The sequence below is a fragment of the Anguilla anguilla genome, chromosome 7, assembly GCF_013347855.1.
Source record: "Anguilla anguilla isolate fAngAng1 chromosome 7, fAngAng1.pri, whole genome shotgun sequence".
Classification (NCBI taxonomy): domain Eukaryota; kingdom Metazoa; phylum Chordata; class Actinopteri; order Anguilliformes; family Anguillidae; genus Anguilla; species Anguilla anguilla.
This window is the reverse complement of record NC_049207.1, coordinates 56,603,465-56,619,431: the sequence shown is the minus strand read 5'-3', so window position 1 is coordinate 56,619,431 and position 15,967 is coordinate 56,603,465. Positions and strand designations below refer to the sequence as shown.

The 15,967-nt window shown below is 48.5% G+C and overlaps 1 protein-coding gene across 1 annotated transcript in view; it reads left to right on the top strand.

The window, feature by feature from the left end:
* The first annotated feature begins 1,577 nt into the window (after positions 1-1,577).
* frem3 (Fras1 related extracellular matrix 3) overlaps positions 1,578-15,967 on the top strand; it is a 38,136-nt gene continuing 23,746 nt past the window's right edge. Inside the window, exons 1-2 of the mRNA XM_035426768.1 lie at positions 1,578-6,865; positions 7,269-7,358. Coding sequence (XP_035282659.1) covers positions 1,828-6,865; positions 7,269-7,358 — 5,128 coding nt within the window. The 5' untranslated portion in view covers positions 1,578-1,827. The remainder of the gene's footprint in view (positions 6,866-7,268; positions 7,359-15,967) is intronic.

The following is a 15,967-nucleotide window of genomic DNA, read 5'->3' as shown; positions in this document are numbered from 1 at the left end:
CCAGTCCTGCAAAGCAGTCCACCTTGAAGGTAGCCAAAGTTCATACATGATGAGAGTACCAAAATAATTTCAGAGATCAAATTTTCAGATTATTTGCTATATTTTCATCAGCTAAATTGGAAGAAAAGGGTTGTGAACTGGTTTTCTGGGCTATATTTACAAAACTACATTGATGCCCTAAGCACATATTTTGAATTGCCTAGTTAGCAATACACACACACACACACACACACACACACTGATAAAGTGCAGCATTAAAAAGTTTAATTTTGTGTTCCAGTTATTGCTGCAAGTGCTACCATATGTTATTATATGGTGTGAAGAGGTTAATCTAAAAATAATGATCCAAAAACAGAAACCGTGTAGAATTCCATTATCTATTTCTTACAGAAAGAGGGCGCTAAAGTCGGTATATTTACGGCGTGAATTGCCTTGGGCTGCACGGGCTGGCGAAAAAGTTTCGGATTTTAACATTTTACATTTCTTAGCATGAGAAAGGGTTTACAAATTTCTCTCTCTTAACGTTTTGTTTTTAATCATTAGGCTACTTTATAATTCATTACTTATATTACTTTTTAATTATTTCAAATAGACAACCCGTAATGGAAAGAAAAATTTTTTAAAATTCATATCTAGTAAGTTTTCCTGAAAATATAACAAAGGTAAAGTGGTTAGAGTCACTTTTAAAAAAAATTCTTACACCGCCAAAATATCTACCCTCACCAACAAGACAATCTTATTCTATTTTATTCAATGAAATCTGTAGAACTGAATTTGTTATCTATGTAATGCAACGCGCAAAGTTAGTTTGTTCCAGTTAAATCAATTACGCTGGAATATTCTTCCTATGAAAAGCGAAACCGGACAGCAGATAGCTTTATTAAACTTGTATGTTACGCATCGTAGTAAGAACGGTTTTCGTCGGATAGCGCAAGACTGATACTGACTAAATTATCTTTGGTTTTCACAGCAGTATCTACATATACATGTGGGTATTTTTGTCATGTAACAAAAAAATAATTTAGCTGTCTGTCCCACCGTAAATCATCTTACCATAATAGCCAACTAATAATAATCATATAATAATCACTGAATTAATGCACTATTTCCTACGATTTCCTCAAAATCATTAGACTGACATGCAGCTTCAGAAATGTCCCCAGTAGCAAGTGCTGCCGGCCAAAATAAAGCATGACTATCCTCCTTAGAAAGAAGAGACGTTTCCGTTTTGTGAGGGACACCCTGTTGGAAATATTCCTGAAGGCTTACTCGACCGGCAATGCTGCTCAACAAAATAATAAGTTTAAATGTAAATATTGAGGCTAAAACACTTTTGTTTTATCTGCGTACGCGAGATAAGTATTACGCAGAGTTATTTGGTTGTGTATTTAAAAATATGTTTTTTTACAATGCCCGAAGAGTAAAGTTAATAGCGAGAGAGAGAGAGAGAGAGAGCAGGGGCTAAGTTAAATTTAAAAGAGTGCTGGGTCGTTTTGGGGGGCGGGGGAGGAGGGCATGTGCTGAAATGGGAAGGGTCTTCCAGTGTACTCGCTTTAATTAGCCGTGGGACAGGAGAGCAGTGAGAGGGGAGGAGCTTTAGTCCGGGGCTGTCTGCCGGTTAAGTATTACCTGCACAGAGCCTCCGTGCGTTAGAAGTGCACTTGTTGCGCGTGTGTGTGTTGGTGGAGAGAGAAGGAGGAGAGAGAACAGATAGTAGGTCTTTAACTTAGAGCTTTTCTCTCCCCCTTCCTCAGTGCTGGGCTACCAAAGGAGATACATCTGATTTTTTTTTTCTGAAGCACAGAACTGTGCGAGGGGCAACTAGCAATGGATATGGCTGGTTGTCTGCAGAGGACAGCTGTGGGGACAGCAAGAGCACTGCTGAACACCCACCTCTTATTATTTCTGACTTTGGGCTGGTTATGTTCATGTGCACGTGGGGAATCCTTTGACTCTGCCTACCTTTACCGGCACAGACCCAGGCCCGACGCTGAGTCTATTTTGGTGGCTAACAGTGGGGTCAGAGTTCCGTTTGGAAGATCTATCTTTCTGGACCCCGTCAATGACCTGGTGACTGAAGTCCAGCCTGGGGACCGGTGCCAAATTACTGTTCTGGACAACGACCCTCTGGCCCAGAGACCCGGAATGCTGACCCCAAAAAAGTTCCCCTGTGCCTTTGGTGGGGAGGAGGTGAAATACACCCACTTTGGGTCCCGGAGCCCAAACATCGACCGGGTGAAGCTGCAGCTGAGGTACGACTCCCCGACCGACACCATCGTCATACCCTTCCTGCTGGAGGTGGAGGTGGTGTTCCAGCAGCTGGAGGTCCTGACCCGCAACATGCCCTTGATCGTGGACAAGCTGAACGGCGTCAGCAGCCCCATTGAGAAAAAGGGTCTGGAGTTCTCCTTCGACGACAGCGCCTCCTCCTGCAGGGTCACCCCCCTGGTGGGCGCCGGGGGCCTTCCCAGGTACGGCACCCTTCTGAACTACACTGGCAGCGGGCTGACCATGTCCTGCGATGATTTTCTCAAAGTGGGCGTTCGCTACAAGCACACCTCCACCACCGAGTCCCCGAACAGAGACTATATCCCCATGCTGGTGGAGCTGCTGGACAAGGAAGGACACGCCGTACAGCAGGAGCACTTCCAGATCATGGTGAGAATCAAAGAGGGCGTGGAGAACACCCCTCCTAAACCCAGTTTTGTGGCGATGATGATGATGGAGATTGATCAGTTTGTGATGACTGCTATTACTAGTGATATGCTGGCTGGTGAGGACGTTGAGTCTGACCCAGATGATCTGATTTTTAACATTACCTCACCCCTGGGAGATCAGCAAGGTTATATTATCAGCACTGATGACCAGAACCTGCCCATAACATCTTTTTACCAAAGAGATATTAAAGATTTGAAAATAGCCTATAAGCCGCCATCTGAAGACTCTGCCACAGAGAGAATTTTCCAGATTGAGTTTGAGATTGTTGACACCGAAGGTGCCGTTTCTGACTCTTTTGCGTTTATGATTGTGGTAAAGCCCATGAACACGTTAGCCCCGGTGGCAACTAAAAACACCGGCCAGCTTTTATTTGAGGGGCAGTCCAGAACACTCTCCAGTGCTCAGAATTTAGAAATCAGTGACGAGGACAATCTAGAGGACGTTAAAATCACCGTTATTGACGGGCTGAGGCACGGGGAGCTGACAGTGTTGGGGTCGCGCAAGAAATTCTTCACCCCGGCAGATCTGGACGCCGGCATTGTAGTTTACCAGCACGACGGCAGCGACACTTACAGCGACAATATCATCTTCAGAATGACAGACGGCAGCAACGAGGTGGAGTTTCTCTTCCCTATCACCATCGCGCCAACTGACGACGAGCCCCCCATTATAAATGCCAACACTGGACTTGTGCTTTTCAAAAACGAAATCATGCAGATTTCCCCTTTCATCCTGAGCGCAACAGACATTGATTCTGAGGACTCCACCATTAAGTTTGTCCTGGAGGCGCCCTACTCCACACTCGGGGAGGTGCTTCTCCGGCAAGTAGAGCCACCTGCAGACCCTTCAGCCTGGAAGTTCAGCTCGACGGATGAGATGTTTGAGCAGGTGGTGACAGAGTGGTTCCAGCAGGACATTCTTGACGGGAAACTGTTTTATCGCCACATTGGGCCTCACCGCACAAGCACAGTGACCGATCACTTCCTGTTCCGGGTCCAGGATGACAACGACCCTCCCAACCAGTCTGGGGAGCACACGTTCACTATTAAAATCCACCCCGTGGACGACCTGCCCCCAGAGCTTTACCCCAGCACCACCCTGCACATGACCGTGAAAGAGTACGAGCTGACCCCTTTTACGAAGACGTTTTTGCGCTACACGGACCTGGACTCGGATGACAGAGATCTGAAGTACAGCATCGCCAGGCCTCCCACTGACACAGACGAGAACAACCCCGTCCCACTGGGCGAGATTGTGCTGACTGAGATCCCGGATGCGGTGATCACTGAGTTCACGCAGGCGCAGGTCAATCACCACAAAGTGGCGTACAAACCCCCGGATCAGGAACTAGGCATCACCCCTAAAGTGGTCCAGTTCACCTTCATGGTGGAGGACACCGCTGGCAACTCTGTGGATGGCCTCTTTACTATTTTCTTACAGCCAGTAGACAACAAGCCCCCCGTGATTACCAACACTGGTTTCACAGTCTTAGAGAGGAGTACATATGTCATTACAAAGTCTGAACTTGATGCCACTGATCAGGACACAGATGATGATCAGATTACCTTTGCAGTGACTCAGGTTCCCCGCTATGGACAGCTACAATATTTAGGGGTTGACATGTCGGCCGGTGAAACGTTTAACCTGGAGGACATTGACAGCGGGCGGCTGGCGTACATTCACAGCGGAGAGGAGTCGCTGAAGGACACTATAAAATTAGAGGTGACTGACGGGTTTCATGAGGTTCCCATCATTATCAGAATCAGCGTCAAGCCCGTCGACGATGAATCGCCTACCATCATGCTGCCCTCGGGCCTGCTGGGGGCCTCCATTGACGTGCTGGAGAACGGAGCCACAGAGATCACCAGCAACGTGATCCAGGGCCGAGACGAGGACACCGACGACCTCATGCTCACCTTCATCGTGGAGGAGCCGCCGAAGCTGGGCGAGATCATGGTGAACGGGGTTCCTGCCGAGAGGTTCACACAGCAGGACATCATCAACGGCGTGGTCGTGTACGCCCACACCAGTGGGGAAATCGGACCAATCAAAGAGCACGACTCATTCAACCTCACCATCTCCGACATGTCCGACGAGTGGGTCATCGGGGGAAACAAAGTGCAAGGGGTCAGGGTTCACGTGACCATCCTTCCCGTGGACAGCATCGCCCCTGTTGTCAGCGTGGAGGACCAGTTCACCGTGGTGGAGGGGGAGAAGAACGTCGTCACGCTGGAGAACATCCACGCTGAAGACATGGACACGGACAACGACGACATCCTGTGCACCATCATCGCCCAGTCCACGTCCGGCTACATTGAAAACATATCTCCAGCCCCAGGATCTGAAAAGTCAAGGGCAGGCACGGCCATCACTGCGTTCAGCATGAAGGACATCCGCCTCAAGCACATCTACTACGTCCAGAGCATTCACAAAGGGGTGGAGCCTGTGGAGGACAGGCTGACATTCCGCTGCTCCGACGGCATAAACTTCTCAGACCGCCACTTCTTCCCCATCGTGATCATTCCCGCTAACGACGAGAAGCCTGAAATATTTGTGCGCGAGTTCGTCGTCATGGAGGGCATGAGTTTGGTCATTGACACGCCCATTCTGAACGCAGCAGACGCAGACATTCCGGGGGATGATCTGGACTTTGAGATAACAAAACCTCCCAAACACGGAACAATAGTTCAGCAGCTAAGCACTGGCACTGTCCCCGTGGTCAAATTCTCCCTGGAACAGATCAAAGAAAGCTCCAATATTGTCTATGAGCACGATGATTCAGAAACTAAAGAGGACAGCTTTGAGATAAAACTCACAGATGGGAAACATACTGTTGAGAAGAAAATTCTCATCATGGTCATTCCTGTCGATGATGAGACACCAAGAATGACAATAAACGATGGACTGGAGGTTGAAATCGGGGAAACGAAGACCATTACCAACAGAGTGCTTAAAGCTACAGATCTGGACTCTGAAGACAAAGACCTGACCTACATTTTGCGCTATGGGCCAAGCCAAGGCTATCTTCAGCGCATCACCAAGTTCGGGGACGTGCTTGGAAACATAACAGCGGAGATGAACTTCACTCAGGATGAAATAGACAAACAGCTGATCCAGTACGTGCACACGGGCCAGGAGGGCGTCCGAGACCTCATGAAGTTTGACGTCACAGACGGCATTAACCCCCTCATCGACAGGTACTTTTACATCAGCATAGGGAGCATCGACATGGTCTTCCCCGACGTCATCAACAAAGGAGTGACTCTGAAGGAGGGAGGGCGAGTGACGCTGACCACCGACCTGCTCAGCACCTCGGACATCAACAGCCCCGACGAGCACCTGAGCTTCAGCATCACGCGCGCCCCCAGCCGCGGCCACCTGGAGTGCACCGACCTCCCCGGGGTCCCCATCTCCACCTTCACCCAACTGCAGCTGGCCGGCAACAAGATCTACTACATCCACACCTCTGACGACGAGGCCAAGATGGACAGCTTCGAGTTCGAGGTGACCGACGGGTACAACCCAGTTTTCCGTACCTTCAGGGTCTCCATCACTGACGTGGACAACAAGAAGCCGGTCCTCACCATCCACGATCTGGCGCTGGGTGAGGGGGAGGTGAGGTTGATCACCCCCTTCGAGCTGACGGTGGAGGACCGCGACACTCCGGACAACCTCCTGCGCTTCATAGTCACCCAGGTCCCGGTCCACGGTCAGCTTCTGTTCAACGGGACCCGCAGCGTCACCACGTTCACCAAACAGGACCTGAACGAGAACCTCATCACCTACAAGCACGACGGCACGGAGACCAGCGACGACAGCTTCTCCTTCACCGTGACGGACGGAACCCACACCGAGTTCTACATCTTCCCCGACACCGTGTACGAGACCCGCAAGCCCCAGATGATGACCATCCGGATCAGCTCGGTGGACAACGGCGTCCCTCAGATCGTGGTGAACAAGGCGGCTCCCACACTGAAGGTGCTGCACACGGGACACCTGGGCTTCCTCATCACCAGCAAGGTCCTGAAGTCCGAGGACCGGGACAGCCCCCACAAGGTCCTCAAGTACGCTGTCTCAGAACCCCCGCTGCACGGCTTCATCATCAACACGGCACTGGGGAACGACAGCATCACAACATTCACACAGGGTAAGCCTTAAAGTCCACTAATATATAACAGCCCAGCAAACCATACTAAACTGTACATCTGTGATCTAGAGTAAGATTATGAGAATCACAGTTTTCCTAAATACAGAGACTCCAGCTAACATTGAAGGGATTGGTACTGCAGAAGTCTTAAAATAAAACTATGGCCCTGGTTACAGTCTGAAGTGATTACAGTTAACTACTGTCAATATTGTATGAAATAAAGCTTTAAATGTTTAATTTGCAACACATTTGCTATTCCTGTCATCAGCTGGTGCATAACCCAATCTTTGTAACAAACCTCTGGTGTAGAAGTGAATAATCCTTAATTATTAATGATGCTGTTAACATTGTTTGGAGGGTGATATTCTAACCTTCTCTGTTTGGTCCTTGCGTTTATGATTAGCTGACATTGATGAAATGAAGATCTGTTATGTGCTGCTTGACGGAGACAACGCCACCAGTGATATCTTCTACTTCACTGTTCAGGACAACGGTAAGTTCTTTGTATTTCAAGTGTTTTAAAACATTTTAAACCTGAAACATGTATATGCTCAAAGGTTATTTTAAACTGGAATTCAGAACATCCTTCTGAGAAGCCGTGCACTTGTAGGCCCAACTCTGTAAAGCGAAATGGAATGTGTCCCCCAGGGTTAGTCAGGGCATTGTTTGCACTACAAAGCCACAGAGCAGCTGGACATGATTGACAGGCTGCGAGGCCAAGATGCCCTGCTGTTCTCACCCCTCTGCAGAGACTCCTGTGACTTTAGGAGAGGTCGCAGGGACAAGGGACAGTATATGTTCGCAGGAGTATGAGTGTGTGTGTGTGTGTGTGTGAAAAGTGTTGAACCCTAAGCAATGTCCGGGACATTGTTATTAATGCACAATGGGTTTCCACCCAGGTTGTGTGGTCTTTTAAAGTTATTTATTTATTCTCTTCCCTGCAATTGACATTTTCTATTTGAGGCAGTCTGTATTTCGTTTTGTATTAGTTGTGTCCCTATTATGTCTATACATTATGGTTTCACAGCAGGGTTATATATGCACACACACCATGCACACACACTCACACACTCACTTTCCTATACATTTGATATATGTGTGCATGTGTATATATATATATATATATTTATTTCTTTTTTTTTATATGTCAAATGAAGAGCGAAGTTACAAAGTATAACAGGTGCAGCTGTTGCTTCAGATGTTGTTTCAGCTGTAAATGCACTCTGGGTTAGGAAATACAATCCACATGTGGTTTGGGAGGTTTGGACTATAATTATAAAATATAACTATATGGAATACCTTTGTCAGCCGGAGCAGAGACCTCTAAAGCGGGCGTGACATTTGGGGAAAGGATCCTTTCCCAAATTCCTCTGCACATTTTCACTGGATTACAACTCTGTTCAGTTCCCCATTAGCCCACACTTGAGAAGCATTCCCCTTTAATTAGCGCTCTCGTGCTGGAACAGATCGTTAGCTGGGAGAAGAGCAATGAATTGTAGTCAATGACCCAGCAGTTAAAGCTGTACCCAGCCAGCAGTTAAAGGTGTTCCCAGCTAGTAGCTAAAGCCGTACCCAGATGAATTTCTTTGGGAAATTTCAGATTCAGTAGCTGCTGCTACTACTACTACTACTACTAATAATAATAATAATAATAATAATAATAATAATAATGTGTCATCGCCATCATATTTATAATGGATTTTATGTAGGTGACCCAGTGAAAAGTGAGAGATCTGAGTAGGTGAATTCCTCAGTAAAGGCAGCGTCAGGCTTGGCTCCACACGTCCCTTATTTACTGTGCACTAATGTACCAGTACGCCACAGTAATGAGAACAGGACAGGAATGTTGCTTTGGGGAATCATTCTAAATCCCCCTCCGTCTCCCTCACTTGAAAGGACTTTTGGAAGTTCTCTGTTGTGGGCCAGCGAGCGTCGGGGGCTCTGTGTTGTGGGTTTGGGTTCTAAACCCCTCTGTATATACAGGGTTCTAAACCCTGTTGGGGTCTCCTTGCCAGTGATGGGCCCAGAGAAATGTAGTACCCTCATGTTGCTTTTTCTCTTTATGGTCTTTGGTTCATTCTAGGGCCTCTTAGTGATCCCTTTCTTCCAGTGTGTTGTCGTAACCACACAGTAATCTCTTCTAGGTTTCAGACTTATCGCTCTCATTTAGCTTGAGAATGCCCATGTGTGTCTTTCCATGTAACTTAAAGCAGCGTTTATTTTAAAACTGACGAGAAATTGCATGCCAATTTCAGTTATTCGTGTTAGACAGAATAGAAATCGTAGCACTGACGAAATCATGTTTTGGTAAATAAATGCTTGTAGTATAATACAACTAACCAATGCAATCTAACTGTCTTTATGATACAATAATAAAAAGGCAACAATGAAAGTTTTGCCTATTATGTTGGCATTCTGTTACCAGTACAGATTTCTCAAGAATGCTATTTCACATTTAATGAAGGAGGGCAGAAATTATATACAGCATAGACTAAACATTTCAGGGTAGCAGGGAGATATCATTATACAGCAAGTATACATCTATCAAATGTGTATGTCAATTATACATCTCTTAAATACGGAACCATCTGATTTATATTATTTTACATTAAATTAAATAGAAATGGTGAACTTGGAAGCTTATTTGCATTTGGAAACAACCTGAATAACTACTATAAAATAAAGATGTGACAATTATGGTGATTATAGAGATTCTGAGAGTTATAAAGGTCCAGTATAATTACTATCATTACCCTCCTCTGATTTTAGTTTTGTGCAGGGGGTTAATGCGCGGGGGTTTTGCGGGGGCCGGGGGGGGGGGGGGGGTTGGGCGGTTCAGCCTGCAGTAGTAGTGCTCTCTCCAGGAGGATTCTCCTCTGGACTGGGGGTAGGGGGTGGGGAGTGGGGGGGTGCTGTAATTAGGAGCAGCCGCTGTGTGGACAGAAGGGGAAGAGAGGAGCACAAATTAGGCAAACTGTGCCTCTGTTTGCGGACCCATTATGCGGGATTGCGGCCGGCCCATCTGAACCAAGTGTGATGTTGGCCCAGACCACGTTTCCTGTGGTCAGTGTCTCCCCACGTCTGGCTGCAGCGCGCGTGTGTTCCACACTGTGGGGGGGTGGGGGGGGGCCGTTTAAGAGCTCCCGGCCTGGAGGAGCAGACCCCCCAGGAAAGGCCGGGACAGACAGCTGTTGACGGAGTGACAGACACTTCCCAGGAACGTGCGGGAGCAGGGTGCTGAAATGTGCAGGCCAGCGAGCGGGAAGACAGGGAAGAGGGTAAGCGGTTAGAGTGGGAAGACAGGGAAGAGGGTAAACGGTTAGAGTGGGAAGACAGGGAAGAGGGTAAGCGGTTAGAGTGGGAAGACAGGGAAGAGGGTAAACGGTTAGAGTGGGAAGACAGGGAAGAGGGTAAACGGTTAGAGTGGGAAGCAGGTGTGGGAAATGTCCGTAAGAAATGAAAGAGACATCATCCCTGTTGGAACTGTAATGAAAGTGAACTCATTAGTCCCAGGGTTTATTCACCATGTGCATCCCTGTGGGCTAAGCTAAGCTAAGCTAAGCTAAGCTAACATGCATGCAGACACGCACCACACAGGGATCATTCTATCATTAAAGGATACATTAAAAAATAAGTCACGTATGAGAGAAAGCTGAAATGACAATAATTAAAAATGCCTCCTCTCATTTAATATTTTGCAGTTTTTTCCCCAATCCAAAAAGAATTGGTACCGTGAAATTCTATTTTTTATTTATGTGTTTGCTACTAAATACTGAAAGTCTTCCGGTGCCCTGGTAGGAATGAAGTTAACATACCTTAGGGCTGGCATGCCGTCACCCTGGCAACAGCACTGCTGGAGGGCTCAGGTAGGAGAGCAGGTGGGGGGGGGCTCAGGTAGGAGAGCAGTCGGGGGGGGCTCAGGTAGGAGAGCAGCCGGGGGGGTTGTCTGTTGAGAGAGAGCTGACAGGCAGTAAAGAGGCTCTGGTTGAACTTCCCAGAGAGCGGTGAGAGAGCTGAGCTGAAAGAGAGCCAGACTTTCCCCTCTGGAGCCCTGCAGGGGGACAGCAGGCCCCCCCGACTCGGACCCGCCGACCCGCTTCACTGTACCCGCACCGGATATTGTTCCCGAGTCCCCGTGTGGCGGGCTGGGCGGCCGGCGTCCCTGGCCCCCCCGGGCTGAGGCATCAGCTCGTGTCCCCCCCATATTTACCATCGATAAGGTTTCAGGCACTCAGGAAAGTGCTGAGAAGGACATAGCTGCGGCCGAATGAAAAGACACAGCTGCCTTGAGGCCATTGGATGGTTATAAAAAGAATACTGCACCTCTCAGGGTGCTCAGAGGAAGCTGATTTAGCTGGAGCAGAGTTATTTAATGCACCTCACCTCCAGCCATAAACACAAACACTGGACAGCAGCACTTCTAACATTAGAGCCTCAGCACCCCCTGTCCCCACTGTAAACCAGGTGGAGGCTGCAGCCGGAAGCTGTGTGTGCTGGTAGAGGGAGGGTTAGGGTTAGCGCTAGCGCTGCACAGCTCGCTGTGTGTGCTGGTAGAGGGAGGGTTAGGGTTAGCGCTAGCGCTAGCGCTGCACAGCTCGCTGTGTGTGCTGGTAGAGGGAGGGTTAGGGTTAGCGCTAGCGCTGCACATCTCGCTGTGTGTGCTGGTAGAGGGAGGGTTAGGGTTAGCGCTAGCGCTGCACAGCTCGCTGTGTGTGCTGGTAGAGGGAGGGTTAGGGTTAGCGCTAGCGCTGCACAGCTCGCTGTGTGTGCTGGTAGAGGGAGGGTTAGGGTTAGCGATAGCGCTGCACAGCTCGCTGTGTGTGCTGGTAGAGGGAGGGTTAGGGTTAGCGCTAGCGCTGCACAGCTCGCTGTGTGTGCTGATAGAGGGAGGGTTAGGGTTAGCGCTAGCGCTGCACAGCTCGCTGTGTGTGCTGGTAGAGGGAGGGTTAGGGTTAGCGCTAGCGCTGCACAGCTCGCTGTGTGTGCTGGTAGAGGGAGGGTTAGGGTTAGCGCTAGCGCTGCACATCTCGCTGTGTGTGCTGGTAGAGGGAGGGTTAGGGTTAGCGCTAGCGCTGCACAGCTCGCTGTGTGTGCTGGTAGAGGGAGGGTTAGGGTTAGCGCTAGCGCTGCACAGCTCGCTGTGTGTGCTGGTAGAGGGAGGGTTAGGGTTAGCGCTAGCGCTGCACAGCTCGCTGTGTGTGCTGGTAGAGGGAGGGTTAGGGTTAGCGCTAGCGCTGCACAGCTCGCTGTGTGTGCTGGTAGAGGGAGGGTTAGGGTTAGCGCTAGCGCTGCACAGCTCGCTGTGTGTGCTGGTAGAGGGAGGGTTAGGGTTAGCGCTAGCGCTGCACAGCTCGCTGTGTGTGCTGGTAGAGGGAGGGTTAGGGTTAGCGCTAGCGCTGCACAGCTCGCTGTGTGTGCTGGTAGAGGGAGGGTTAGGGTTAGCGCTAGCGCTGCACAGCTCGCTGTGTGTGCTGGTAGAGGGAGGGTTAGGGTTAGCGCTAGCGCTGCACAGCTCGCTGTGTGTGCTGGTAGAGGGAGGGTTAGGGTTAGCGCTAGCGCTGCACAGCTGCTGTGTTTGGCGGCTGGTCGTGCGCCAGGAGAGAAGCAGACACACCTCCACCTCCCGCAGGTGAGCAGGCACTCGGAGAGACAGCTACCTGAAATCAAGCTGTGTGTGTGAGACACAAACGCTCCACACCTGCACAGGTGTGGGCTTCCCTGTCTGAGGAACAGCACAAAGGAGGACGCGATGATTCAAATGTTCGTTTTTTTTTTTCATTCTTTGCCTGGGTTTATTATTTATAAAAGGAGAGGAAGATAAATACTCTGTATATCCATCCAGCTTAAATTAAACTAATGAAACTGAGTGGAATTCAGTCCAAAGTGAACTTGGATCAATTGTTCTAAATAGAGAGGCATTTGAAGAAATTCATTCATTATCCTGTTTCTTAAGTTTACTCAGAAAGGCAGAGGGCTTTGTTATAACAGTCAGTAATTTCTTCTTTGTTCATTGTTCTAAAAGCTTTGTCTTTTGCACACCAGCATGGTGCCCAGAAGCCATGATTCACACAGCTGTAAAAGAGTTGTACTCAGAGCGGTATGAGGTTTGGTTAGGGTTAGGGTTAGCAAATGTAGCTCAAGCCCTGACTGTTTACCAGCCTGCTAGCTGTAAATGCTCAGGGAGCCAGTTCCTGGCCATTGTGCTTCCTCCAGACTGGATGCAGGTACGTGTAGCTGGCGCACACACCTGGCCTTTTAGGGGTCTGGTCCTGATCCGAGGGGCTCACGGTGACTTTGATGTGCTTAGAGGACTGATCCTCCAGAGGCAGCCCTCCCCCCCACTCTGAGCCACACCTCATCCCAAACCTGCCAAAGCAGAGCAGAGGCAAACCAGCACTCTCCCAACGGCCTACATCAGAGCCCACCCTCTCCCTGTGTATCACCTGTTTACTCTGTAATTACCACCAATCCTCAGAGCAGATAAACCACACTCCCCATTTAAAGTGACAATGAGCATGTTTTACACCTTTGCATATTGCTGTGGGACGTTTGGCCAATAAAGAGAGGGGTAGCATTTCCAAACCTGCGGCTCTCCTCTGGGCATGTCCCAAAGTAGACATTGGGGGGGGAGGGGGGAGGGGGGGCACCTCCAGAGTCACCTGGTTCTGCCGCCCCGTGGCCAGAGTCTGACCTGCCGCATTCCTGCTTTGTGCCGGGCGCAGCTGGTGTTGCGGCCTGTCCGTCACACACCGTGTCCACAGCCAGGGGCACGCCAGGCCAAGCCAGCGCTGGGCGTGTTGAGGCATTTATGACCCTCTTTTGTCTACTTAACCGCGGGGAGAGAGGACAAAGAAACCGGCCTTTTCACAAGACAAGAGACAGACAGATTGCTGGGTCAATAAATCTCTGAGAAGCTTGCCCTGTTGTTGTTGTTTTAAGGTTTTAAATATCTTGTTTTTTCAGTGGAAATGGACCGGGTACTTATTTAAGCATGTGGGTTTAAACACTGTGGTGCAGAGATCAAAGTAAATAAGGAAAGACACCACATTCATAAAATACCTCCCCTCTTTTTCTTAAAGATTTACTACAGATTTAGGCACACTACATTAATCAGTGAAAGCAATTATTCCTTAGATGATCTTTAGTTACCTTTATTTGCCTAATTTGTGTCATTTATAATGATTAACAAACATTTTGAAGGCTTTTGGCCAAATCATGATTTTAAATTAACTTCTTTTTGCAGTTTTCCTTTGCATAATATCCAGCCAGTATACCTGCTAAATGCGAACATGTGGGAATGTTTTTCAGTTGCATTAGGGAACCACATGCAATCCCACACACAGAAAGACAGAAAGAGAACTAGTTACATTAAACACATTCCAGACATTACCTAGATATTGTGAAACAAAGAGGACATTATGCATCCTGGGTAATGAGGAGGCCCACAGAGGTTGGTCTAGCACCAAATTTTGCTCTATAAGGGGGTGTTTGGAAATCCTGTTCCACTCTGGAAAGACATTTCAAACAGCACTGATGAGTTCCGAACCTTCGGCCATCCCGGGATTATCTGTGTGCCGGATCTGCGCTGATGTGCTGTGACACCAGACAAGGGTGATCACTCTGGGAGGAAAGAGTTCCCCCATCCCACCTCCCATCTCCCACCTCCCATCTCCCACCGCAAATCCCCTCGCGCAACTGGAAAACTCCACATCAAAAGGACAAGGTCGGGAGGAAACAGCCCAGCGGGTACTGTTTCAAAGAATTTGAAATTTTAGCCGGCACAGGTTGAAAATTCAGCAGGGCCTGTATGGAATCATGGTTTCCAGCTGAAAATATTGGAACATATCGCCGTCTGCTTTATGCTTGTTAGCATGCTGTACACTTTAGGTCTCTGAGGGACAGCTGTTGGACTTCAGAGGTCCCCGTTTAAACTGCACGGTGATAGGTGGTAGAGGTAGCTCTATCGCCTCACAGCAAGGGGCTCGTGGGTTGGAATCTCGGCTAGGGGCCTTTCTGTGTGGAGTTTGTGTGTTCTCCCCGTGTCTGCATAGGTTTCCTCCAGGTACTCTAAATTACCCAAAGGTATGAGTGTGTGGTAGCCTGTCCAGGATGTATTCCTGCCTCTCGCCCAATGCACGCTGGGATAGGCTCCAGCACCGCCTGCGACCCTGCTCAGGATAAGCCGGTATAGATAATGGATGGATGTACAATATGCAGATGATTTAAAAAAAATGATTTTCAGTAATGTTCAAATGTTACTTATAGGAAAAGTATGTTTGTGATAAACAAGCTAATCCGCCCTGCAACAAATTCACAGTCTCTCAACTATCAGCGAAGGTGTCACTGCATACCAGATAGCATTTCCAGAATGCTGGCGCACCGTACGCTCAGTCAGTAAAAAGATCGTGGAAGATTAGCCAGATCTGTGGAGACTAGAGTTACTGCTCCTGGACCAACAACTGTGCGAGTAATTTAAAGGATGACTGCCCCCTGGGGGTGGGGGGGGGGGGGGGCAGGGGCGTGGGGGGGCTGGAAGGGTTCCAGTCTTACTCAGATCACTGATGGCCAGAAGGCTACAGGACATGCTTCAGTGATATATTTAGGCAGTAATTCAAACAATTTGTTATTACAGAACACATGCAGATTTAGTTATTTATCACTGGCAAGACGGTGAATTAGAGGGAGAAAACGCATGGAACATAAAATAAGTTTAATGAACTCGCATCGCAGCGCAGTGTCCAGGCTACACGCTAATGAGTTTTTAGTGAAATAAACACGTGCGTCAGAACGACATTTTCACGCTATGGTTCACTTTTCTCCCACCCTCTACTGCTGTTACTTTATTAAAGTTATGAACTTTATTAAAGAATGTGACCATTGCATGGCCCCTCTCTGGGTGCTACTGCTCTTTCATAAATACCGCGAGCACTCTCACACTTTCTTAAATCACATTAACATCTTCTCTCAGCTCTTCGTACAGAGCTTTCTCACTGTGTGTATTATCGTGGGTCGAGTTGCAAACACCATCGGGTTTATGCGAGGGAAATCTGCATACTAAATTACTCGCATAAGCATTCAATCTTTTATTACCATCAGAAGAGT